Here is a 25,613-nt window from a genome sequence, read left to right as displayed (position 1 = left end):
CCCCGGTCCAGGCTCGCCCTCCGAGGGGGCTGGGCGGCAGCAGGATGTTCCTCAAGCTGGCCGTCGTGGTGCAGGTGCTGTCGCTGCTGGCAAGCCGGGCGCACGGCTTCCCGAAGCCCGGGGGCAAAGGTAAGCATCTTCCTTAACGCATTTTCTCCGTTTTCTATGAATGGGGAAAGTTTCTCAGGGTACAGATAAAGTAAAAACTTTCCATCCGCTTGACTAAAAGCAGTTAGATCCTAAAGAAACAATATTCCTGGTGCAAGACACTGGATCACTGAAGTTGCAATCTAATATGAAAGTGAAGATAGGTGCTGGTAGAGGGAAAAGCTCTGAATTTTTTCAGTCTTTTCCAAGCAATGTTTTCAACCATTCTATAGCAGTTTCTGCACAAGTCTCTCTCTCACTCCCAGTCTGCCCTGGTATTCTGGATGTAAGAGATTTTTAATCTCTTGGTTGTGCCAATCCGATTATTGCTATTTTAGTCAATCTCTTACAGCATTTCCCCCCCCCCCCCCCTTTTTTTTATTAGTTTTCTTATCAGAAAGGGGTTACTAAGTCTATATCTGTATTTGTATTACATCTTTTGCAGAACCTCTCCTTCTGCCCCAAACAATCATGCTTTGTTTAAATGCTGTCCCTTGGTAGTTGCATGCATCATATAAATGAGTGTATATATGTGTGGTTTTTTATTCTAGATAAAGCTATACACAACAGACAATTAAGTGTAGAAAGACCTTTGGAGGAACAGGTAAGTGATATAAAAAATATTTACAATTTTTTTTGGTTTGCGTAGTCCCGTAATATTTTGAGCCTCCAAGTACCAGATCCATGAATATCCTAATGGCTTAACAAATGAGTTATCAGATTTGTCAGTAAATATTGATGGGCTTGGACACAAAACAGAGAATGGGCATATAGAGTTTTACTGTCCAGCATTCCAAAAGCAGGTTGTTAGCTCCAGCAGATCACAGGTGTGCCACCCTTTTGTATTGACATCCTACAGGAATATAGCAGGAGCTTGGATTGAAGTGGGAAAATGTAACTGGCATTTATCTTTAAATGGAAAGCCCATCGCAGCTTCTCATAATGTCCAATTCTGATCAGAGGATGCAGTGGAACTGACAAAAAGTGCCAAGCGCTTAATCATGCTCTACTTATTAAGGCAAACTTCTTACTGGGAGTGAAGATCAGGTATTAAGGCTTCTGCTGGTACTGATAAATTAAGAGATCGCGCATTTTAGTGTGTTTATTCCTTCTGCCTGTTTGTTTTGTTTGTTTTATCTTTGTATATCAGATTGCTGAAGCTGAGGCAGACAAGAATAGGAAGATAGCTTCCACAGGTAAAATATCTTTCCTGGTTTTATAGCAATATTCATAACGGATTCAAAGAGGTGTAAGATTTTATGTCATGTGTGCATTGATATATTTTCCAGAAAATAAGCCAGAGTTCAGAAATTATTCCTTTGTCGATGATCTGAATCTGCTAAAGTCAGTAGCAGAAAGAGAGAGGAATGAAAAGGAGAGGGAGTCAATTAGAAGCTCTTTGTACGAACAGCAACTGGCCATGGATGATGCAGACTCCACCAAGAACCGCAGGCTTGTGGATGACTATGACTCCACTAAAAGTGGGGTGGATTATAAATTCCAAGGTATTCTGTAATTATCTTTCAGTGAACTTTAGGTTAGACTTCTCTTGCAGTCTGATTGCAGTCATGAATGTTGCAGTCACCACTAAGCGTGAGCTGTTTGTTACTGGAATGCAGTTTCGATTACTTCCAGTAGTGGAAGCTTGTCATATTAGAATTAGGTTTTGAAACACAAGACAAAAGAATTGCTGTTGATTTTCACAGTCTTATTCTGTGGAGGAAAATCCAACTGTGTAGTCTGCATTATGTTTTCGAACAGTTTGATGGAAGGAAAATGGGACATGCTTTTAAATGAAAATACGTTTATTCTGGTTTGAAAGGAAGATGCACTTTTATATAGAGCTAAATCACATATATTTGTTCCAAGTGTTCTGTGCAATGTTAGATAATTGTCCTCATCACAAAGCTAAAAAGTTACGGAAGGCCAAAGAACACTTGCTTTTACTACAGGAGTAGTTAATTGACTTGTAGTTTAAGTGAGCCCCCTGAGAGCTGTGAGCAGCATTTAGCTCAGGATCTTTTTAATTATATCAAAGTATGCTGATCACAGACCAGGGTTTCCTCATCATACTCGCTTTCCCATTGGTAATGATAATATTATTTGCTGTAAGTAATGATTACATAATTAAAACTTCATTTGCTGAAATCCAGACAAAGAGATAGTATGCTGTTTGTCATGATCAGTTTTGGTCTAAGGGGCCATACAATGGAAGTTGATACCAGGAAGATGCATATAAGCAGATATGTGAGCAGTGTTCTCTCATTCTTACGTTCTTTTTTATAAGCAGGAGAGTATGCTCCTGAAATTCATCTCTGCTCTTTCAAAAGAACAAGTCAGGCATTTTTCAGATGTGGAAAATGGGCACAAAGAACTTTTTACTGGGAGTGATGTAATGGGTTCTAAAATGTGTATCAAAGTATATTCCTAATGTGTCTAAAAAGTGCTGGTTTGCTCTGAAAAGAAAAAGATGTGGGCAGATATTTCTTTTACAAGATGTCTAATCCAAATGAGTTAGGACACTCAGCACACAGTTAAACTGTAATCCTTTTAGATGATCCAGATGGCCTCCATCAATTAGATGGCACTCCTTTGACTGCTGAAGACATCGTTCAAAAAATTGCTGCAAGAATTTATGAGGAAAATGATAGAGGAGTGTTTGACAAGATCGTTTCAAAACTTCTAAATCTGGGCCTAGTAAGTATCTTCTTTACACTTCATTTAGCTGATTTGTGGGTTCATTTAATGCTCTGTTAAAAAGCAATTGTATGAACACTGTGTCCTGCTGACTTGAATGAAAATGAATGGGGTGTAGGCTATAGGCAAGCTTCTTGAGTCATTCGGGCACATTGGTTTAGCTCTGCAATAACATTGTTGTTCCTGTGATGGCTTTGCAAAAAAATAGGCCAAGCTGCAGAATGTTGAGAAAACATTCACTGATTGTACTCCTCCCATGTCTGCCCTCATTTTTCCTGTAATTTTTCTTCTCATTCTCATCAAGATCTTTTGTATTTTTAATTTATTTTGGATGCTTATGGGGAAAGGTCTGAGCCTATTCCTATCCACCTGCTAATTATTGTCACCAGCAGGTGTATAATGGTGCTTGTTAGCTGGGGATACATTTCTCATTGTTACTGATTTTTAGCAAGACTGGATTTGTCCCTGACCTCTAGATGTCTCAATGGTTTTAGCCATTGCAATATGGGATCCTTATATTTTGAAATATAAACCTTATCTTTTCTGCAGTAGATTTTACAAGTAGCTATTGCATGCTGAATGCCACTAATATGTTGCAGAATGTATGTATTTATACACACACGCACATATATACACATATATACCACACTTAAGCTCCATCTTTAAAGCTAGACTCCAGTATGTTAAGTCCTATATGGGTTTGCTTTCCTACTGGAGGCTGTATGGGTGGGTGGGTGTTTTTTATGTATACCCACCTATTTCATGTGTGTTTGTATGTGTGTATATGTATCTTTATAAAAATATAGACATGTCTCTATGTGTACACATATACATCAGTAAACGTATTGCACCTAATTTGTCTGTGCTTAGCTTTGAAGGAAACATGTTTGAAGCAACCTATTTACAAAGCTCAAGTTTCGTATCTACAATTAATCTAGGAAAACCACAATATTCTATAAGTACTCTGCACACATGTTTCAACAGATCACAGAGAGTCAGGCCTATACCCTGGAAGATGAAGTAGCAGAGGTTTTACAACAGCTAATTGCAAATGAAGCAAAGGACCGTGAGAAGGAGTCTGAAGATTTTGATTACCCTCCAAGCAGAGCAGAGAGCGATACAAAAGAAAAGCAGCAGGAAAGAATGGTAACTTCTTAGCAAATTATTTTGACTCATCTGCCAAATGTACAAGCAGACCAATACACTGCTTTGCTTTAGGGAAAAATTTGTTCAATCTGGAAACTAAAGGTGTTCTTAAAGTAATTCCATCAGATAGAAAAATGAACCATGAGTTACTTTGAGGTTTAAGTCAGATGCCAAATTGAAATAACTTTGAGAAAGTAGTAGAATCTTCACCTCACAATTAGGAAAATGTTGCTGTAAGATAATGATGCTATTTATTGCTCTGTTAACTCTATCACCAAAAGCAATGTGCTTATAGATAATTATTTTTTTATGTCTTTTATGGAGACATCAAGCAAAGCTGATCAAGATAGTTTCATTAATGGAGAGCTTGATGATACACTGGATAACACATGGTCATCATCTAATATCTTGGAAAGAAGAAATGAGCTGCCCTCTGAAGATAATTTTGAAGACCTCCAATATTTTCCAAACTTTTACGCACTATTAAAAAGCCTCAACTCAGGTGAGCTCATTGTGTGCTTACAGGAACAGTTAGGAAAAAAGTTAGAAAATCTGTATTTTCTCTGTTTTTTTCTCATGCTCTCCCTTCCCTACAGCTGCCCTAGTTGCCAAGAGACCATGTGCTTTAAAAATGTTCTCTAAGATGCATAGCAGAAATTAATGAGTAGTGAGTATGGCAAAACACTGGGAGGAACAGCACTCAAAACTGCAAATTGTGTGACCTAGGTAGCCCTTCCCATCTTGTGCTGTATGATTCGGGAGCCCTGAATTCTTCTCATTCCCGTAACAGCTTGATGGAAAAACTGGCAAATTGTTTTCTCCAGAGATCTTTCCAGTAACATCCGTGTCTTCTAAGCCAACAGAGGTACGAGTAAGCCACAGTAGAATTCTCCCAGTGATAGTACCAGTAAATGAGTCTGAGCCACCCAGCCTTTTCACAAACCACAGATTTGCTGTTTATTGCAATGAAAGCTCTGCATGTCTCTTCCTATTCCGGTGCTAGACATCATTGCCTTCCAGTTATTTCAGGCAAGACTGTGGCACCTCGCCACAGCCCCTTTGTCAGCACACTCTGCCACACACCCACTCTCACCCTCTGCAGCCAGCATATCTTCTCTCTTTCCAGCACAGTCAGCAACAATTCATTCTGTAGATTCCTTGTCCTGCAGGAGACATAATCTTGCTTCAAACTGTTCTTATAAACTCCTGAGTGGAGAGCTAGAACCTGGGGGCATGTTTTGCTCAAATCCAATCTTGAGCAAAACTTCATATTCTTCTTTCTGTTCTTTTCATTTTCCCATAGCAGTTCTGTATGCTGCTTCTTTCTCTTTTTCTACTCACAAAGCAGAGAGGCATGTTGGGTTTAATAGGTTATCAAGCAAATAGAACCAGGTCCCACTGGCTGCACATCTCTACCTGTCTCCTGCTTTATGCTGTTCACCTTCTGGCTTGTGTCACGCTGGAGGACAGGGGATTCAATTGCATCCTACAGATATGGGTTAAATTGCAGGCAGCAATAAAAACACCTGCTGAGCAGCTCTCCAAAGGGGCTGACCCTCTGCCAAGGCTGGGAGTGTATTTCTGACTGTCCCTGTCTGACAGTGCCCCTGGCTCTGTTGGGTCCCTCAGCAACAACCTGGGTTGCAGGAAGAGCTTGGGTAAACTGTGTGAGGGGGGAGTTTCATGCTGCTAATGCAGAAATAGAGTCATATTGTTCAGCAGATAAACAGTGAAAAAAGAAAGCTAAGAAGCAATGATTGTGAAGATAGAGATATGTATGGGCAAGAAAGATTGATTTTTATAACGAAAAATCATTGTTAGTATCCTATTCTGGAGCCATGATCCTCCCAGCCATGTTATATTATATTTTTCCAGCCATGATACTGTGCATGCTAACAATCTCATTTGAGACACTTTACATTTTTGTCATTGAACTCATGGATCTTATAGGACTAAGGATCACTGAGCTATCTTCCTCATACAGAGCCAGACTGACCTACTAAAAGAAAAAAGACAGAGACTGTAGAAAATTCTGCCTATATCTGCCCTCTGACCAGCAATTTGAACTCTGTCAAGTCACTTCATCTCAGTGTTTAGTGTTCTTATCTGTAAAATGGAATTATACCATTTGCCTTCCATAACATAGACCTTCAAGACAAAAAGGTATGAAGAACCAAACCCTGAAGTTTTAAAGCATATTCAATTGTACTTTGCAGGAGCAGTTTAAGGGGAAACATATATAGGAGTTCTCTTTGCTAATCCAGCACAGCATTTTCTCTTTAGTGAGTAGGTCATTTCTTACGCATGAAGTTTGTGCAGAGTCTGCAGAACTGAGTTTTCCAAGTTGTCTGAAGTCTTTGACTAGTTTTGCTGTATCTCCTCATGCAGAGACAGAGGCAAAAGAGAAAGAGACCTTGATAACTATTATGAAAACCCTGATTGATTTTGTGAAGATGATGGTTAAATATGGAACAATCACACCAGAAGAAGGAGTTTCCTATCTGGGTGAGAGCACATACTTTATGCAACAGTGTTATTAATGCTATGTTCTTTCTTTACCAATAGTGGTAATTATCTTCTGTTTCTTGCTCATATGAATTCTGTTTTAGACTTGTTCATTCAAAATGTTAAAGCTGTACTTGGCAATGATTCATCATTCATTATAGCAATGTTAAATTCCAAACTGCTTTAATATTTCCATCAAATGAAGGAAAGGTTATTTATCAGATACGTATGCAGAAGATTATTCCACTTTCACACATGTGAAGCACACTTGATTTCAGTGGCTTTATGTCAGGGGAAGATTAGTGTTATGCTCAGATATATTGTTGTGGATCAGGTACCTGCATTTTCTAAAAAGAATCCAGCACTTCAGTACCTTTCATCTGTCACCTGTATGCAGCTAGGGTAGATGGGACCTAATGCTATAGTCTTCTTACCAAATGAAACTCCTTCTATGTATGGAAAGTGTTACATCTTGGCACAGGAGTGGTTTTTGAAGCACTTTCTCCTGGATCTGTTTTAGAGTCTGTGGCTCTGCAGATTCTGTAAAATTTCCTGGAGAGGGATGTTGGAACAGCCTGGTTTTGTTGTTCTGTTTTCTCACACACCTCTCCTGGTTTTTACAAAACTTTTCTATTAACTGTTGGTAGGTAGCCTTTCTAGATTAACAAGCAAAGCTACAGAAGGGCTTGGCTGCATAAGTTCTGAACAAACCTTTCATTTCTTCTTAAGTATTCCTGATTCTGGGTTAGCCTGAAAAGGTTTTGTTTACGTCAGGGCAATTTCTCAGCTTAATAAATCAGCCCATTACAGAGATAAGACTGGCAGCGATCTTACATGATTTCTGCTGGTTTATCTGATATGGGCCATTGCAGATACATGGTTGATGCATGCAACTGTAACTGTATGGATTGATTATCAATTACTTGGCTACAAAAAATCCAGTGTATCATAATTCACATTCAGTGCATGATTGCACCTGTTCTCTAAAGAATTCATTATAGCTCCAACCAAGATTATCCCTTTATTTTCTGTGAGAAGCCTTGAATTTTGGAATGTTTTTACTACTTATGCTGCAGTTCAGCTCTTTACTTCTCTGGATGCCTTAAAGAAAGACGCACATAAAAAAATGGTTGGTTACAACCTCAGTGGTTTCAGTGGCATTCTACAAATGGAGATAATATAGCTTGAGCAGATATTGCCCTCAATGATAGTCTTGTGCCAAAATTTAATAGGCTAAATTCATCCCTGACGCAAGACCACTCAGATAATGGAATTACACTAGGGATGCATTTTTTCCTGCTCAAATTCAGGGCAGTTGTTTGCACTGGCTTTACTTTGAGTAAATAAATACTGTATCCCTAGAAACAAATTGCCATGATGACATAGTACAGAAGGCAGGGATTAGGTTCAGAGGTCTGATTCAGTCTGGATTTAAAGCAGGACTATCAACTGATATATCCAGACTCTGCCTTGCAAATGAGTGACTTACAGAGAGATGGATTTTTTACTCCATCAAAGCAACTTACTGTAGTGAAAAAAAGCTTTCTTATAGGTCTCTAGTTACTTCTGTGGTATTGGTTCTTTAGACTTGCTGTTAAGAAATTACTTTAAAGCTGACCTCCATTTATTGGACTAATACTGTCAAAGATTCAGGAACAGCAATCACTGGAGAATCTTAGCTTCTTGCAGTATCCCTAAGCATGGCAGCAGTTTCACTGCCACCCTTATTCAACTAAAAGTTACATCATAATATACCCAGTAATGCTTGAATAGGTACTGTGTTTCTGGTGCAGTTTCGGTTAGAGGATTGATGCCCAGCTGTGTTTATTTATAGCAGATAAAGGAATTAGTATGAATGACTGTCAGAGAGAAGAAACAATTTTTAAAATGGGCAGCTTTTTGCATACTGGCTCTGTGCAGATGGATTATATCCTTTCTCTGTTTTATTACAGTAGGAAACTGCCTAAATTACTTTTCCCTACTCTGTGGCTGAAGCCGTGCATAAGCTATGTCCCTGAATTATACATGCAAAATAATAAATCATTTACTGAATGAAGGCACAAGCTTTTGTGCCTCTCGCACAGATGCAGAGACAGTGACTTTGAATGCATATACCAGTAACAGCTGGTTTGGGATTTGGAAACCACAGCATTATGTCATCATCATTGTATCCTACTCTAGGCGAAAGTATCTTGCTGCTGCAGTGAATGATTTTATTAGGTTTAGCTTTAAGTTACAAAGGATCTAACTGCAGCGTGGTGCAAGAAAACACACATGCGGATACATACAAATGCAAGGAAGGGGAAGTTCTTGTTTTAATACACATATTCAATATTAAGTAGAAATTTAAAAGCTTTCCATATGCTAAATATCAGAACCCTGAAAGCCAGGAGAAAAAGTACTGCCTACCTTTTACAGCATCTATTCAGAAAGTATAGCTCTGGAAGCATTGAAGACAGGCTGTAACAAACTGATCTAAACTGTGTGTTCAGCTGAAGTGCACCATATGTGATAATTGCCCTGCTGTGGCAAAATGCCACTATTTTCCATCACTCTTTACTTCCTCAACTATGAATGCTATATTTTATTGTACTGGGTACTAATTCTTCTGTGGAGTGAAGGCCTCGTGGTATATGCATAGCCTGTTCAAAGGCTTTCAGAAATCCTTCTAGAAAGCTTATCTGCCTTCTGAAGATTGAAAGCTGTTCTAATATCGTTTTTGCAATTAAATTAATGGACAAATATTCTTGGTACAGAAAGCATAAGGTAATTAATCATATGACAAAGGATCTCAGTTACACAGGTGGCTTATTAATTAGATCCAACTGTGGTATCAACTCATCCACCTATGGGTTGGTTGTCAGCATCCAGCAAATGCTGCCCAAACAGCTGAACCCTCTTTGCTTGCTGCAGCCTGCCAGAGGCACAGGCTGTTATCACTGAACAGGATGAATATTAGGAAGGACTTAGGATAGCTATTGAAACAATGATTGCTGTTGGCAAGGATGCAGTGACAGAATGGAATGAAAGAGTTGGAATCTCTCCACGTAATGACCAGCAGAAAGCAGTAAGAAACTTTCAGAGAAGTTACAAGTGATTCAGCATAAAATATTTCATTATTCATGGCATTCATACTGTTTCTGTTGCATAAATAGCCAATACGGTATTTTCCAAGCAGAAATGAAAGGATTCTATCATTCATGGTGCTTCAAGAGAAAAAGTGCTGTTCAAGCCACTCACTTTGATTTCAGCAGAGCAGAATAAGGAGTGCATTGTATAGATACTTTACTGTTTGAATGTAGTTTGGGAATAATACCATACTTTCCTTTATTTTCCTTCTGTCTGCCGAGTAGTGTCATGGTGGAGATTCACTCTGAGAGCTTTTCTATCAGAGCCATCTATCACAGGCCAGATAAATGTTAAGGAAAATCTTTGTCTACACCACACAAAAGGGATTTTTTTTGTCTGCTGAGTGACTTTTCCTGCATACACCAGGCTATCTAGCTAATTTTAAAATGATAGCATACTATTCCACTACTATCCTGGTAAAAGCTCTGTTTGTGGTAATTATGTAAACTATAGTTTTGTAATACCATTATTTTAATAATACTGTTGTCAGCTTAGAAGTAGGAACAAATGGTTCCTGCCAGTTTGTTCAGATATGTTTGTAAATCATGTCCCACTAATAAGATCAAAATAATGAGTAATTTTTAGAAGCATTCTAGGAAATATTTGTAATTAGAGCCTAGTGGACCATAACAAAAAAAGAGCTTTGAGAGATGCTAGACAAATTCCTAAGAGGCACCACTGTGTAGGTATGAATTCTTTTTACACAGTACATTGATTATATTCTCCTGCTGTTAGCTGCTTGCAAGGGTAGATTTCTAGCAAATTTATCTATTGCCACCCCAACCGAATGAAAGTTGTGTTATCCAGTGAACTATTACCCTAGAAATCTAAATTAGTTATGCGCACATTGTATTCTTGCATGGAGTTCTCTCTTACTGGCTGGTACATACAGCACAAACTTTTGCCATCAGTACTTCTCTCTCTCACAGAGCTATAGAAGCTTCACCATGAAACTGCATGTTCTATCACATCACATGATTGAGGTTGGTAATTTTGTTTTCAGTTTCTAAATCAGGGCTCTGTTGGAAAAGAAAGAGGCAAAGTGTGGGAAGAAAATTAAGTTTGAGCACTCCATAGCTTTGCTCTTTCTGAGGGAGATCCCACTTTCCACCTCCTTGCAGTAGAGCATTTTACTTACTGGAGCCACAGTGTACAGCACACAGCCCACTGCAGACTGACTGGGGAGCAAACCCCCTTTTAATTAGGAGGGAAATGGAGAAATTGCTCCAGCTCATTAGTATGCAGTGTTTGAGTCACAGCTGCCTCCCTCCATAGACCCAACCAAAGCCACCTCTCACACCGCCTCCCTTTGGCTCTGACTCACTGTCAGAATCCACACTCTCCCCCGTGACTGAGTAGGAGATTGTGTTAGTTAGAAATGGACATGAACAGATGTCTCTATTTACCTCTTCTACCCCCTCATCATTTGTTCTCCATGGACAATTGGAAAGAAGACTGAACTGCAGGATGTACTAGCAATAGGGAAGTGGATGGTTCATTGGTAAGCTATTGCCAAGGTATACATGCACTCATCAGTTTGTCCTTTCCTAAAGTTACTCTTGGATATTGTTTTACTATAATACTCTCTTTCAGACAGACAGGCAGCATGAAATTTCCCCTGAGGCTGCAGGGGAAATAGAAGAGGCAGAAAGTCCCCTATGTTGATTTTTATCATGTCCCTGCCTCTGCATGCTGAGGAATATGGAATACCTATTCTGTTCTGCCTCTCACATTTGCACTTGGTAGCCTCCACAGCTCCACTTCTGATCAAGGCAAAGCTCTGCAATTTCTCTGGCATAGGCCAGTGCGTAGTAGACACAATCTGGTCTTTTCTTGGTCGAGGAGGACTTGTTTGAACACTGTGACTAATGGCTGAAGTTCTCATCAGCACAGATGCTGCAGGCCAAAGGTCTGATCATGATATTTGTTCAGGCAAGAACAGGCACAGAACCAAAGGCGTGAGGCAAAGAGCAGATCACAGCACAGACTGGCATCACCCTCCCTTACTCACTGTCTCCAGAAGCACATGCTCTCTGGTGCAGACTCTGTGATTTCAGAGGGGTGAGGGAAGGTGTGGCTAAACCAGTGCCAGAAGCTGCAAGTGATGTGTGGACAGTATCATGTGAACCTTTTCTTTCCTTCATTTTGACCTGGGAGGTGAAGGGCACTGACAGTATTTCATAATACAGCTAAACCCAAGATGAACTTGCATGAAGGTAAAATAAAAGGATGTGGGGACAGAGAGTGTGCAAAGGTCCCAGACAAGACTGGAACCTGGGAAATATGTTGATCACAGACCCCACTGCAACTTTATAGCTTTTCTTTCTGTAGCCTGGTCCCATGCCTCACCCATGTCTGTCCCATCCTACTTTTGCATTGGAATGTTTTGTTGCCCCCTCTGCTTAGACCTTATCACCTATTTTCCCCCATTCAGACTCACTGAAGAGAAAAAAAAATGGGTAGCTATGGTGTGAAAAGTCTATTACAGCTAACCTCCCAAGTCTTAAAAACCAGGACCACCACACACTACAGTAAAATGGGCATCACCTGAGAGTGACAGTGAGAACATGGTATTTCCAGTATCCATAGGATCTAAATTTTCCCAGATATCTTTCTGGGAGAGATCCAGTAGTTTTGTGATGAGAAAAAGAATTAGTTATCCTATTACATGACTATCAAATCATACGTCAAAGAACTAGAATGAATATATTACAGATCATTCCTTTGCTTATCACTAGCTACCCTTTACATTTGCAGCTTTTTCTTGCAAGTGTATTGCCTCGTCTTCCATTTCCCTTCACTGCCTCCTCTATGCTTTCCCCACTGGATACTTTATAAGAAATCTCCATCTCCTCATAGTGTCTCTTTTGACAAGTATATTGCTTAGTGCCTGAAAATCTAGGCTTTGCATCCTATCAAGTGGTTGGCATTACTAAAGAAAGGAGGGCAATGCTTTTATTTTCTCTTGCTGTATCTAATAGCTGCGTAAATAACCCCTCTTACTTTCCAAATTCAATATCTCTGTCGACAGCTGAGCACCGAGACCATAAGTTACGATTTGAGATGATGATGTGGGTGCAGGGTAAAGAAGGTGTCACTGAACTTTCAGAACTAAGCTCCATCCCACTCTTGCAGTAGAGGCGGCTGTGTGCTGCTTCAGTCCCCAACCATCATGCTTATAAGGTGCATGCTTCCAAAATATATAAAATGTGCACACAGGCCATGTAGCAGCCTCAGGATGGGAAAGGATTAGGAAAGGACTGCACCACACAGCTCTAGGAGACCTGGAGCAATGCAAAGGAAACAGGTTTTATCTGATACTGCTAATGTTTGTATTTCAAATCACTCTGACCATCTATCTTGCCTGTAATCATTTACAAGTGATGCCACTACCTGGGGTTTGTCACCTGACATGTCATTCCTCATGGCACCATTGTGAAAAATCTGTCAAACAGGAAGATTCAAAAGGAAAATGTCGTACCTGTAAGGCAGGGAGTTAGAAAGGAACAGGAGACTTGCAAGGCTGAGACCCATCTGTAACACCACAACGGAGGGATTTCTCTTGTTCATCACATTTTAGGCAGTTTACATGACAAATGCATGATACATGTATGAGCTAACTAAAAGTCAAGCTCTGCTTTTGGCTACATTGGTGAAGATCCAGTGGATATTGACTGTTCTTGGACCTGCACTCATGTAACTAAAAGGAAGATTTGGCCAAATAATTAATCAGGTATGCTGTTCCCCACAGAATAGTCACAAGCAAATGCTGTGATGTCCTGAGTTTTGTCACAGATGGAAAAAACCCCTACAAACTCTTCAGGATCATGTACTGCAGGAGACAGAGGAGCCCTGGGACAACTGTGCTTTTTTAATGCCTGAAATATGTGCATCTCATACAAGCAGTCATCAGCACAAAGCTTCCCAGCTGAAGCTGCTGCAATGTATGAACTCATTAAACTGATTTTTTTATCTATGATTAAGATTCTCAGGTACCATTGTCATCCTTTTTGCTCCTTTAATAAACACAGCCTATCCATGCTGTATGAAAACAGCAGCAAAGCAGGTCTTTCTGTGGAACTTTAATGACATGAAATCTCAGCTTCAGTCAATTTGATGAGGATAGAATGTGAAACTGCCTCCCGGGTGCAAGACAATTATGCAGATGAAAAAAACCTTTGCAGGAAGATTCACAAGAGTGCAAAAAACACCATAAACCTGTCAATCTATAGACAGACAGACTGGACTTTACAGAGAAGGGTCCGTTTCAGGCTTCCATTACCAATTTGTTAAATACTTGGATGGGTACATTAGTTTCTTCCTCTCTAATAAAAGCAAATTTAGTTGGTAATATTTTTCAGTGTCTTTTCCCATGGATTTGAAGGGTGTCACCACAGTGGTTTCTCCCAGAGCACAGATAAGCATTCTGCTTTTATGCAATTCAGATTTTTGGACTCAAAGGACTCACAAGTTTGAAAACTGCTAGGAATTTGCATTTTCAGATGCAATTAATAGGATCTATTGGTGTGTAGTGCCTGTAGAATGTGGGCTTAGGGTGTCTCAGAACGCCTACTCAAAATAGGAGCCCTCCTGCAGCATGAATGCTTCAGTGAGTCATCCCAGATAAAAGAGCAAGTCAGAAAGTGAGGCAATGCAGAAACCAGATCTTCTGACTCCCGGTGTCTGGTTCCAGTGATGAGATTATAGCGCTCCTCAGAAAGCCAGCCGCCAGAGGAGTGACCTATTTTACCAACGTAGGTCACTGCCATTAGCTCAGTAGTTATTGTTCCGTTGTTTTAATTAGTGCCATTTCAAGTAAGTGGCCAGCTCTGGGGAAAGGTCAGTACCTTTCTAAACTCTTCCTCCGTAAAAATTACGTTGCTAGGGAAACAATACCCGAAAAGTAATTGATTCTTGTTAGACCTCCAAATCCAACATGCAGTTGCTTAGCTGCTGGCCAGGCACATCTCAATTGAGAAGGTGACTCACACCATCAACGTAGCTCAGAGCAAACACTGTTCAGCCCTGGCCTAGCCAAGTATGACAAGTACAAACGTGTTTTGAAACAATACCAGATGTTAAAGACAGGTAATTCTAAAGGGGGGGAAAGGGCAATAAATCCTGTTCAGGAAGAATTGGGATTCTCTGTTAAAATTCTCTCTATGATACATGTGTAGGTACACCACATGATCCCCATAAACATGAGCAGGCTTACACAGTTAACTCCTCTGTCACACCGAAAATACAGCTGCTTGAGATTCATGTTGATGTGCCACCCAGGTAGCAGGATAGAGTTGTCACTATTTCTCCTGTAAAACACAGTCCTTATTAAAATGCCTGTCATATTAAATTGTCCACATCGTTAGTGACAAAATAAGCTTTTAAAATGGAATATAGTTGATATCATATTCAGTCTGGATTTAGTGGCAGAGCTTGGATCATTAGTGGTCAACATTGCTGTATTAAACTTGATATACAATGTGACTGCTCAATGCATATGGCTGGAAAACATTGCACATTACCATGTTACAGCATGGGGGTGGAACCAGATGATATTTAAGGTCCATTCCAACCCAAACCATTCTATGAAGTATTATTTATTACTCATATATTGGACTCAAATGGTTAGCCAAATAAAAAAGACTCAGAATAAAAGACTCAGAATTCCTAGACTCAGAATAAAAGACTCAGAATTCCTAATGGTATTTATAGAAGTAACTAAATAAGGGAGGACTATAAATCCTACTACTTTCAGTAGCATATGCTGTATGTGGATGTGTACAATTTCTAAACACTATCAGCATCACAAAAACATCTAGAAATATTATCAGTATGCAGACATTTAAATCTAAAGATGCCTAAGTGGGTTATAAGTAAGTCTTGTGGTGGAGTCTTTGTTTTCTGGTAATACAATCTTACTGCAGCAGTGCCTAAATGCAGACACTTTCATGACAGGACATGAAAGGCATTTACAAATCAGTGTACTTACGTATGTGTTGCATTTTAAACACTTAAATAGTCCTGTTCTAAAATCCTGTTTTAATACTTAAAATTAAGCCTACTTTAATACATTTTGCTGGATAAAGGTCTAAAATCAGCGACATTTTTGCATTTGCATGAATTAGTGTAGAAGAATAATCTATTCACTTGAATTTACAAAGGGGTTTTAAGTTCTTAGCTGTATAATCTTATTCTAAAAACTGTGCCTCTTGCAACAGAGGAACCCTTATATTCCTTCTGGAATACTAATATGATACTGATTCAGGATAAAAAATAGTATCTTAAGCTCAACTGAAAGGGATGTTTACAGTCCTTTCAATAAGCTTTGGATCAAGTGATTAGTGAGGCATCAATACCACCACTATAATTCTGGCATGGCTTTTTCTTCATCAGTATGTCTGATCCCGCTTGTAACCCAGCCCTGACCTGGTTAGCTCAGGGCATAGAGCAAGGTTAGAAATCACATTAAAAGGACACGTATCAAATGAAAAGAGTTTTCACCAAAAAATAAAACCAACTCTGATGTGATGTAGAATTGCCTGGGTGCAATCAGGCAGGGTGCCAACAAGAACTGCTTACATTTTCATTTTATGTAAATAACAATATAGAGGACTCGGGCAGACAGGATTATGTGATTTCTTGTCAGATGGCAGGCAGAATCACTTATGGTGATCTGCCATGGAGAGAGATGTGCTTGCTAAAAACCTGATCTTTAGGTTTCAGTGCTGGGTATCTTTCGGATGGAAAAAGATGCTCCTGTTTGATGGATAAAAAGTTGGCCTTACACAGAAGATACAATCTAAAATTTACTTGCTCTATAATACCTATTTTGCAACAGTTACCACATGTCATACAATTTTATCTGTTTATATAGAGAGAATATTGACAATTCAAAACCAAGTCTTTCAAAAATACCCCACCAGCTGACATCTATCAAATTTTGGATCCATGTTTAATTGAACCTTAAAAAAGAAAAAAAATATGACAAAGGAAAAGAAAATTCTACACCATGTCCATAATATGACTGAGGAAAATGGCACTGTATGATGGTCTGTATTTAGAATTATAGAATCATAAGAGTGGTGTGGGCTGGAAAGGACCTTAATATCATCTAGTTCCAACCCCTGCCACAGGCAGGGACACCTTCCACTAGAGCAGGTTGCTCCAAGCCCCTGTGTCCAACCTGGCCTTGAACACTGCCAGGGATGGGGCAGCCACAGCTTCCCTGGGCACCCTGTGCCAGCGCCTCAGCACCCCCACAGGAAAGAATTTCTTTCTTTTATCTAACATGAACTTCCCCTGTTTAAGTTTGAACCCATCACGCCTTGTCCTATCACTACAGTCCCTGATGAAGAAAACATATTTAGAATAGGTATTTGTGAATATCTATAAAGTTTTGTATCACAAGAACCTTTTTTTCCCCACACAAGCATACAATGCTTGTATCTAAAATGTCCCTCTTGATTAAAAGGTACTTTTACTTTCAAATTAGTCCTGAAATTTGCATTGAGATACATTTTCTAGGCTTCTAGAGCTGTATACATGGCAACGGCTGTCTACTGGGTTTTTGGGTAAATGCTTGACTTCAGCAACTTTGAAAAAATGTGTTTTAATCAGTTTGATTTGCATATCTATTTCATCTAAAGATAATTTTAAACCTTTTATTAGACTTCTTTTCCAATGAAGCCATATAAAATCCAGACAGATAAGTAGGTTCAGATAATATTTTCCCACCAGGATGAAGCACGTATTTCATAGTGTTGTATGCTTTCTGAAGTTAAACCCTTTATTGCTTTCATCTGAATAAATCACTACAGATATTTTTATATTTTGTGACTTATGTGACATAAATAATTAGAATATACATGCAGAATTTACTGTCTTTATGAGTATTGGCTCTATTTGGTACACCTATTGTCATGGTTTAGTCGTTAATTTTTTTAGTAAGATTTATCAAAGTTCCATATAGCTGTTTGTTTGTTCTCTTAGTGCTGGCTCTGCATTAATTCTTCAGAGGCAAGGATGAAGACTGTTCTTTTAGATTTCTCCTTACTATTCAAACCAGTGTTGCAAAGAATTTAGTATAGATTCTGCATCATATCTGTTGAAGAATAACTGGGGTTTTGGTTTACCTTGATTTCTAGAAAACTTAGATACAATGATAGCTGAGCAGACAAAGAAGAAGCTTGAGAACCCTTCCATGAAAACCAGAACAAAGCTACCAGCAGGTACTTATAGTTTTCTCTCCTGGATAACACATCTTTTTAACATATTCAGTTAAAAGCATGCTAATTGCTTTAGAAGCCAGACTGCCAGTTAAAGATACAGTCCTTCAAGAACCTGTAGCCACAGCTTGGATGTCTAAACACACAAAAGAGGAATTTTTAGTTATTTATCCAATTTTTGAGAAGTATATTCAGTGTTTTTTCTGTGGAATGCAGACATTACATACAGAAGCAAGCTGTATCAATGCTTTTTAAGACTTAAATAATAAAAAAACCAATCTTTGTCAGCTTTGGATATAGTGAATGCAAATTTCTTATTTTTCTGTACGCAAAGTAATGTGTCTTTATGAACTACGTATTATTACATTTTAGTCACATGTGTTCAGCTACTGTTTGTAAGAGCAGAAACAGACATTCCCGTTTCCAGAGAGCTGGGGTATAGATGACCTTTAGAAACCACTCGGAGCCACTCCAGTGAGGTTCTTCCTCAATCATTAGTCAGAATATTTTACTTCCTAGAGATTATGTTGATGTGATTTAGAAGTGCTTTTAACACATTTGATACAAACTTGCTCTTACTGTTATTTCTTTAGACAAGAGTAGTGAAGAAGCAGACAGTACAAAAGAAGCAGCAGCTAAAATGGAAAAGGAATATGAAATTTCAAAGGATTCTACAAAAAATGAAGAACAAAATGCAGCAGGAAACAGTGAAGAGCCCAGAGGTACAAAATAGTCATTGCTTTTGGTACATGTGAACTCTCCAAGTGATTGGAATATTTTCCTCTCTTTGGTATTGTTTTTCCATTATGTTAGCATAAATATCTGCAATTTGTGGTTACCAGGGATCAGCACACAACAGCTTGATTTGGAAGTGTACTTATTTGCTTACTTTTAAGTATATGAAATTCTGTTCTTTGCTGAGTAAGGCCGTTACCTGTTACAGAATTCATAGCCCCTCTTGAGAGCAATACGAAGTTCAGAGAGATTTTGCTTCTTCACATCTGTGGTTTTTCAGTGAAATAAGATGATGAGGATATTCAATGTTCTGAGTGAGCCCACTGATTTCTCTAGTTTATATCAGAACAAGCTGTTAATGAAAGGTACTGAAAAGTTCTGCAAAGTGACACAACTTGCCAGAGGTTAAGGGTCATCAGCAACTAACATGTTTTGCATAACTTTGAAAAAACTATTACAGTGAGTTACTATCTCAATAAGAAAACTTAGCACCGTAGTAGTTTTAGTATCATAGGTGCCTTAGCAAGATATATAACGCCGGGTGCCATGCTACATTAGACTGTACTAGCTGAAGACTCTTCGTCTCTGCAAATCGGCTGCTCTATTTCAAACCAAATCTGCAGAGGACATTGTGCCTCCTCATAGCAATGAACTTCTGAAGGAGGATGTTTGTTGGTGCAGAAGCCTTTCAGTGAGCTCTTATTGATAAGGATCCAGCATAAGCATCTGTATTTTATACTCACGTGGTTAAAAAAGTGCTTATAATTTATTTTGCACTGATGCTGGTTTATGCTTGTACTTTTTTGGATGCATGTTTTCACAGCAACATGCTCAGTAATGAATTGCAGTAATCAAGGCTATAGTAGGTTGTAGCTCATCAGTCACCTGCTTCAGTCCTGTGGGCAGTGCAGACATCTGAAGTATCAGCCACTCACAGATGGAAGGTGGCTTTTTTTCCAGCAATGGTTAAGCATAGAAAATAGCTCCCTAATTTCACACTAAAGAAAAAATGTCACCTGTTGGAAGTGAGAAATAGCATATTTCTCTTGTATGTAGAAGATGTGTCTGTTCAGTTTGGTTCAGGTTATTTTTCTTTACCTTCAGAGAAACATTCAGCCCAATAGCTTTCTAGCAATTTAAATTGGATCCCTATTTAGTTCTTTGTCTCATCATGAGCCCTTTGCTCTTTCAGAGTAACTTACTATAAGGCTAATCCTGTGCTCCCAGATGAAAAATCATGGTATATCTAATATCCACTTACTAATGGGACCAGACATGCATACTTGGCAGTAGTAGCCTTCTGCATGCTAATCACACCAGGGTTGTTTTTTTTAACCCTGACAAATGTAAGAACATTACATCAATAAAGCTCCAGCCAAGTTAAGAATTCAAAACCCATTAGCTGGAATATTTCCTTAGGGGCCTTATTAGGTAATCCTTGAACTAATTCTGCCCTGTGTGCTTTCTAGTCCAAAATAGCCATCGCTTTAAAATTTCAGCTATAACAAGGAGTTATCATGGTACATCCTGTATCTCAGTAAATTAGAAGTAGCTGTGTTTCAACTTGTCTTTCCAAAATACCATAATCTTAGATTGGCTACATGCTGTTAGTACTCTGTATGGAGGAGTTCTCTGACACTTGTGTATGAACAGATTCTCAAAGCTCTCAGTTTTATTTAAGTCATTCCTTGCTGTCTTAACACCTTCATCTTTGCTGAACAATTATGATCAAAAAGTTGCAGGTTTCTTTTGATCCACATATGCAGTATCTGTGCATATCACCAAAAGCTATGTATAAAGATCAAAAAAGCCATGATCCTGAGTTTGTGGATGACTCATCTTGCACAGACAAAACCTGCTAGCCATCTGTGGGACTTTTGCCTGACTAAGCTTGACAGGACTCAGCTTTTAAACAGAAACTAAGAATAGTTTTAATCTGCCTTTGCTGTGCCCAGTTAAACAGGCTGCATTATTCATTGATCTAAGTGCTCAATTTCTCTCTCATCCTTCCCTCTAGGGAAAGCTGAGGCATATTTGGAAGCAATCAGGAAGAACATAGAATGGCTGAAAAACCACAACAAACAAGGTAACAAAGAAGGTATGACACAAAAAGCCTTGACACTGGGGTGGGCACCATACATATTACAAAGCATGTAATTTAAATTGTGTTGTATAACTCAGCAGTATGCTTCAAGTTAAATAATAGTAAAGTGAAACTGTGCTTGTCTAAGTTATAGTGACAATTAGTGGTGTTGTTAGAGTTAAATAATGCAAGTCATGTAAAAGTTAAATCAATGTATGAAAATAGTAAACTAAAACAAACTTATGCAAACTGGCTTGAACAGCCCTTGGCCACAAAACAGACTCACCAGCTGTCCAGGTAGTCCTGGTGGTCTGCTATCACTGGGAAACAGGACATCAGTTTTGTCTAGTGCTTCATTTCTTAGTTCAATACATCTTTCAACTACCATTTTATACGTGAAATAAATGTATTTTAAATGTCTGGATGTGTCTCGTATAGTGCAGCATATCTGGCTAGCACTGTGCATGCCATCACAAAGAGCAGCAAGTTTTATTTTGTTACCATAAATAGTTAAGATACAAGTTTATGTCACTAACAGTGTAATACATTGGATTACAGCCCAAATCAACCGTAATGACTTGTAGCTCTCGCACACAAAGCTGTATAGAAGAGGAGCAGTGACTGAAGCAGCTGCACAGGGTATGCTCAGCAGCTGCTCCACCATTTGACTTCCTCAGAGGCAGGCTATACGAGAGCTGGAGGGAGGATTCCCATCTTACTTTTCAGATCTTTATTTATCCACATGATTTTTGCCCTCAAGATCTTGCTTAAAACCAGCCTCCTGCTCCTTTTCTTTGCCATTGCTGCATCTTCTGGCATCACCCTCTCTGTAAGCGAAGGTTTCTAGCCAAGGGATCAATCCTGGGGGTATGACTGGCGCCTGGCAAGAAGGATCCTTCTTGCACCAGCCAGGCAGAGGGAAATCTGAGATGAGATTAGCCCTGGGTAATCTAGCCACCCTCTCTGTGAATTGAGCTCCATATGAATTACATTTCAGAGATGAGTGCATGCCTACAGCCCAACACATTCATTTGCCTATACAGAAGCCTCCTTAATAGGAAGGACTTTCTAAAAATTTTTCCATCTCTCAAATTATCTCCACACCATAGCAGCAATGGCAATTAGCAGCAGCGTATCTATTTGCTCAAGAGTTTTCCTGCCAATTCTAATATATGTTTCTGTTTATCAATGTACTCATTATAGTAATTAGATCTCAGTCATGTGCGATTATTTCTCTGTACCACACATGCTGACTGAGCAGCTCCTCACTCCTCTTCATAGTAACCTCTCCTCTGCACTGCTGCAGTGTGAAAGTGGCTGTGACTGCAGATCAATAGCATTTTATGTGCCTGTGAATGCATTAAGATAGATGCTTGCTGCGTAGATGGATTTTCATTTGCACTGAAGTATCTTTATTGCCCTCTGGCAATGGAAATGGCCCTGAAAGTAAGTGTAAGTTATGACAGAACAGCGTTCTGGCTCTTCTGTTACATTGTCTTTATTGTGCATTTCTATACATTTTATTTTTGTAAAATGCTAATTCAGTTCTCCTGGGATGATGTTAAAGGAAGTATAGGCAGGGTAAGCTTATCTAACCGTGAATGCATTGTGCTGCATTTCTTCCATACAAGATTAGGTTGTATTGATGTGTTCATCAATCATTTTTGCACTTCTAGCTACCACCTGGGAACTAGCAGAAAAGTGATTCACAGGAAATTTATGTATTAGAAAGGCCAGTCTTTTCCACACCTGTTCATGGATTGTTTTGCTCACCAAATATACTTGAAGAGGTTTAAGTTTTCTTCAGGCAGGTATCTGTAGAAACTTGATTTTGTATGAATTTCAGTAGAAATTGTAGTTCATTCAATGACTGATGGCCCTGGAAATGTTAATTTGCATTTAGCCACTTTAAAATTATCAACTTCCTGTTAAGGAGGCAAGTAAACTTAGCAGTCTGTATGATTTAAAGAGAAGCTTGTCCAAAGCCTAGATTTCAGCCTGATTGGCTTTTGTGTCCAAAGTTTGTTTTTCATATATACAATCTATAGGCTCTGTGGGCCTGTCCTAAGTATCTCCCAGACATGGCTTTATCTTTGAATCCAGTGCTCTTTAAAACCAGCTCCTCTCCTGTGTAAATTAACATCAGTAGGCATTGGCTGCTGGGTGTCCTATTGCAGTTAGTCTCTAAAGAACATAACTGTGAGTCACCCAGTTAATGCATGCAAATAGCAGGTTCAGGTTTTTCACAAAATACTTAGGTAGTTTGTATAGTTTCATAACACTAACAGTAGCCATTTAGGAATGAAAGTTAATTCTATAATTAATTGCAATGGCAAGCGGCTTGTTCTGAACATGCAAATAAGAGTTCACTTCATTTACTGTAGCAGTTTTACAGCAAAATGTAGTGTTGCAGCTGTTGTGGTGAATATAAATCAAAGCTGATTTTTCTAATTACTTGTAAAAATTAATAGGTTTAAAATAAGTATTAGAAATTAACTTTTATCAATTCATAGAAAAAATCCAATTAAATTGCCATGAGATATAAAAATTAGCCAGAATTAGATAATATCATAATGGTTATAATCTCAAAATGTTCAGTAATTAAACCTTCACATGCCCGCTTAATGATCTTAGAGTTGCAAATACTATTCTAGAAGAAAAACAAGCTCAGAAATGTTAATGCAAATAATGTGGATATTATGTTAATTTAGTATTTATTCTTCAGTTCATTTCCATTCCATGGTGTTTTTCACTGGAGACTCTCATTCTGTCAACACGAATGAAATCTCCCAGCCTTAATGATAAGTTGCTAGGTACCGTTTGTCCCTGTTACTCAGACAGGATGGAGAGACAAACAGGTTACATCCTCTTAAGTAGTGCCAGTAACAGACCAGATGTGAAATCCTGGGCTCAGAATAGCAAATGGCAAAATTCCTGTTAACTCAGATATGGAGAAGGCACCTCTGCAGGAGTGGGGAGTTTTGAATATCAATTTTCTGTATTACTCACTTGAAATTGCCTTATGCCATTTTAAAAATGATGGCAAGCATTAATTTGCTTCTTAATGTCTTTCTATTTCTATCCAATTTTGGTCACTCAGCTATAAAAAGACAGAAAGTCATTATTGCCTGCTTATTTAAGAATGTATAGTTTGAAATAAGGTCCTACCACTTATTGCCATATGATGATATACATTGGACTACATCACAAAATCCATATTAATATAGTCTGAAGGTTCTATCCATGAAATAAGTAATTCATACTGAAAAATTCAGGCTGCATCTATTTTTGTGAAAGATATGAATTCATTTAACTTAGTATGGAACCTTAAGACAAATATTTTCCACACTACTAACTTGTGCTTCTAACAAATTAAGCTTTACATTTGCAGTAAACTGTGCAACTGAAACTTGCATCATGTTTCTGTACAAATATACTGGATCTGTTCCCAGAGTTATGACTACACAATAGGTTACCTTTCTATGTTATTTAAAAGATTGCTTTACAGCAGAATTCTTTTCATGGAAAATAGTGATGTTTTCTGGCATAGGAAAAGGCTAGTTAATGCATGGATGCTGCATAGCAGCACTCATCTATTGGAAAATGAGGAAGGATCTTTCAACACGGTATTGCAGATTGACATACAAAGACTGTCAGAGACTCCTTTGGCTCTGACACTCTCAGAAAGATTACTCACTGCAGCACTTTCCATGTCAGGATATTATGTTCTGTATCAAGGTAAGCATGTTCTTTATTTCCAGGATGTTGTTCTTATGAGTTTTCACTACAAGTGTTTGTAGTAAGTGGGAATTTTACTGGGATTTCTTTAGGAAACAATCAGTTTAACACTTTCTTTTGAATCCATGACAACTGTGAAAATAGGGTTTTAACAACAGTTTTTGCCATACAGACTAGAACATCAAATCTCTGGACCAGAAAATATAATGCTTATTCCTCTTCAATACTAGAAGCTCCATGATGTATAAAAAGACTTTATGCAGTGGTGGGGTTTTCTACATTATTTTCACAGGTTGCACTTGCAGTGAATTCTCTTCACATTGGATAAAGTGCATTTCTTGGATAAACTTCACAATGACATTGTTTCTTAGGTGAAGCAGTGTAATGGCACTGACTCATTGTACAAATGAATTCTTATTTTTCAGACTATGATCTTTCAAAGCTGAGAGATTTCATTGACGAGCAAGCCGATGCTTACGTGGACAAGGGCATCCTGGACAAGGAAGAGGCTGATGTAATTAAACGCATATACAGCAGCCTGTAAAAAGCTAGTGGCTGCCAAACATGTAGAAAACTAGGATAGTTTCCCTCACTCCCAGCTCAATGAGTTATGATCTGTTAATTTGAGGATATCATTAGAAATGCTCTGTTTACATTGTACTGACAACTTTCTAGACAAATGAAGAGCTGTAGTGCTCCCTACACTGATTGCATACTGTATTTTCCTACACTCAAATCAACCCTAAATGCCAAATTCTGACACTGAATTTCTATTTGATGGGGCAAATACTTATGTAACGTTCTCTTTGATTTATTGTTTGTGTTTGGTTTACTTTTGTAGATAAACCAATTGTTTGTGATGGAAAGTTCTTTTAATGCTACTTCTTTTTGCTCTCACTCCACTAGCTTTCTATAGATGCAACTATGTAAAGGGCATTATTAGAAGATAGTTCATAGTTCTCTAAATAAAATATTTGAAAATAATTCACCTATTAAAGTCTTCATTAATCTTAATATTTTATAGCCAGAATTCTTGGTTTTAAATTCTCATTTTTCCTTGACCCTTTTTTATTTCTTTATGTAGTATTCTATAACGTGGACTATTGTATCCTTAGCTCACTGATAAATCTTTGACACTATACTGCCTTTCCCATTGTAGAGCTGTATTCCCCCCACTATTCAGCATGTATAAACATTCTCTTTGGTGT

At 38.5% G+C, this 25,613-nt stretch overlaps 1 protein-coding gene across 2 annotated transcripts; it reads left to right on the top strand.

Annotated features, from left to right (window-relative positions):
• Window positions 1-7: 7 nt before the first annotated feature.
• On the top strand, window positions 8-25,389 carry SCG3 (secretogranin III). Of its 2 annotated transcripts, none has more exons than XM_010016714.1 (12): window positions 8-129; window positions 699-751; window positions 1,298-1,343; window positions 1,437-1,652; window positions 2,702-2,844; window positions 3,829-3,990; window positions 4,315-4,492; window positions 6,379-6,495; window positions 17,769-17,852; window positions 18,443-18,571; window positions 20,602-20,670; window positions 24,831-25,389. In XM_010016714.1, the coding sequence occupies exons 1-12, from the start codon at window positions 45-47 to the stop codon at window positions 24,947-24,949; spliced, it is 1,401 nt and encodes a 466-aa protein (XP_010015016.1). In that variant the 5' UTR covers window positions 8-44; the 3' UTR covers window positions 24,950-25,389. The 2 variants fall into 2 exon arrangements, with proteins under 2 accessions (XP_010015016.1, XP_010015015.1); XM_010016713.1 differs by having other exon boundaries at window positions 20,602-20,682.
• Window positions 25,390-25,613: the final 224 nt, after the last annotated feature.

Source organism: Nestor notabilis, unplaced genomic scaffold, assembly GCF_000696875.1.
Source record: "Nestor notabilis isolate BGI_N333 unplaced genomic scaffold, ASM69687v1 scaffold4036, whole genome shotgun sequence".
Lineage (NCBI taxonomy): Eukaryota > Metazoa > Chordata > Aves > Psittaciformes > Psittacidae > Nestor > Nestor notabilis.
The sequence above is the reverse complement of the archived record's forward strand: the minus strand, read 5'-3'. Positions and strand labels throughout refer to the sequence as shown.

Coding starts and splice junctions, on each gene's coding strand:
- SCG3 (XM_010016713.1), top strand. CDS start 45: ATGTTCCTCAAGCTGGCCGTCGTGGTGCAGGTGCTGTCGCTGCTGGCA. Junction 3,991..4,314: donor AAAAGCAGCAGGAAAGAATG/GTAACTTCTTAG, acceptor TCTTTTATGGAG/ACATCAAGCAAAGCTGATCA. Junction 20,683..24,830: donor CAAACAAGGTAACAAAGAAG/GTATGACACAAA, acceptor CTTATTTTTCAG/ACTATGATCTTTCAAAGCTG.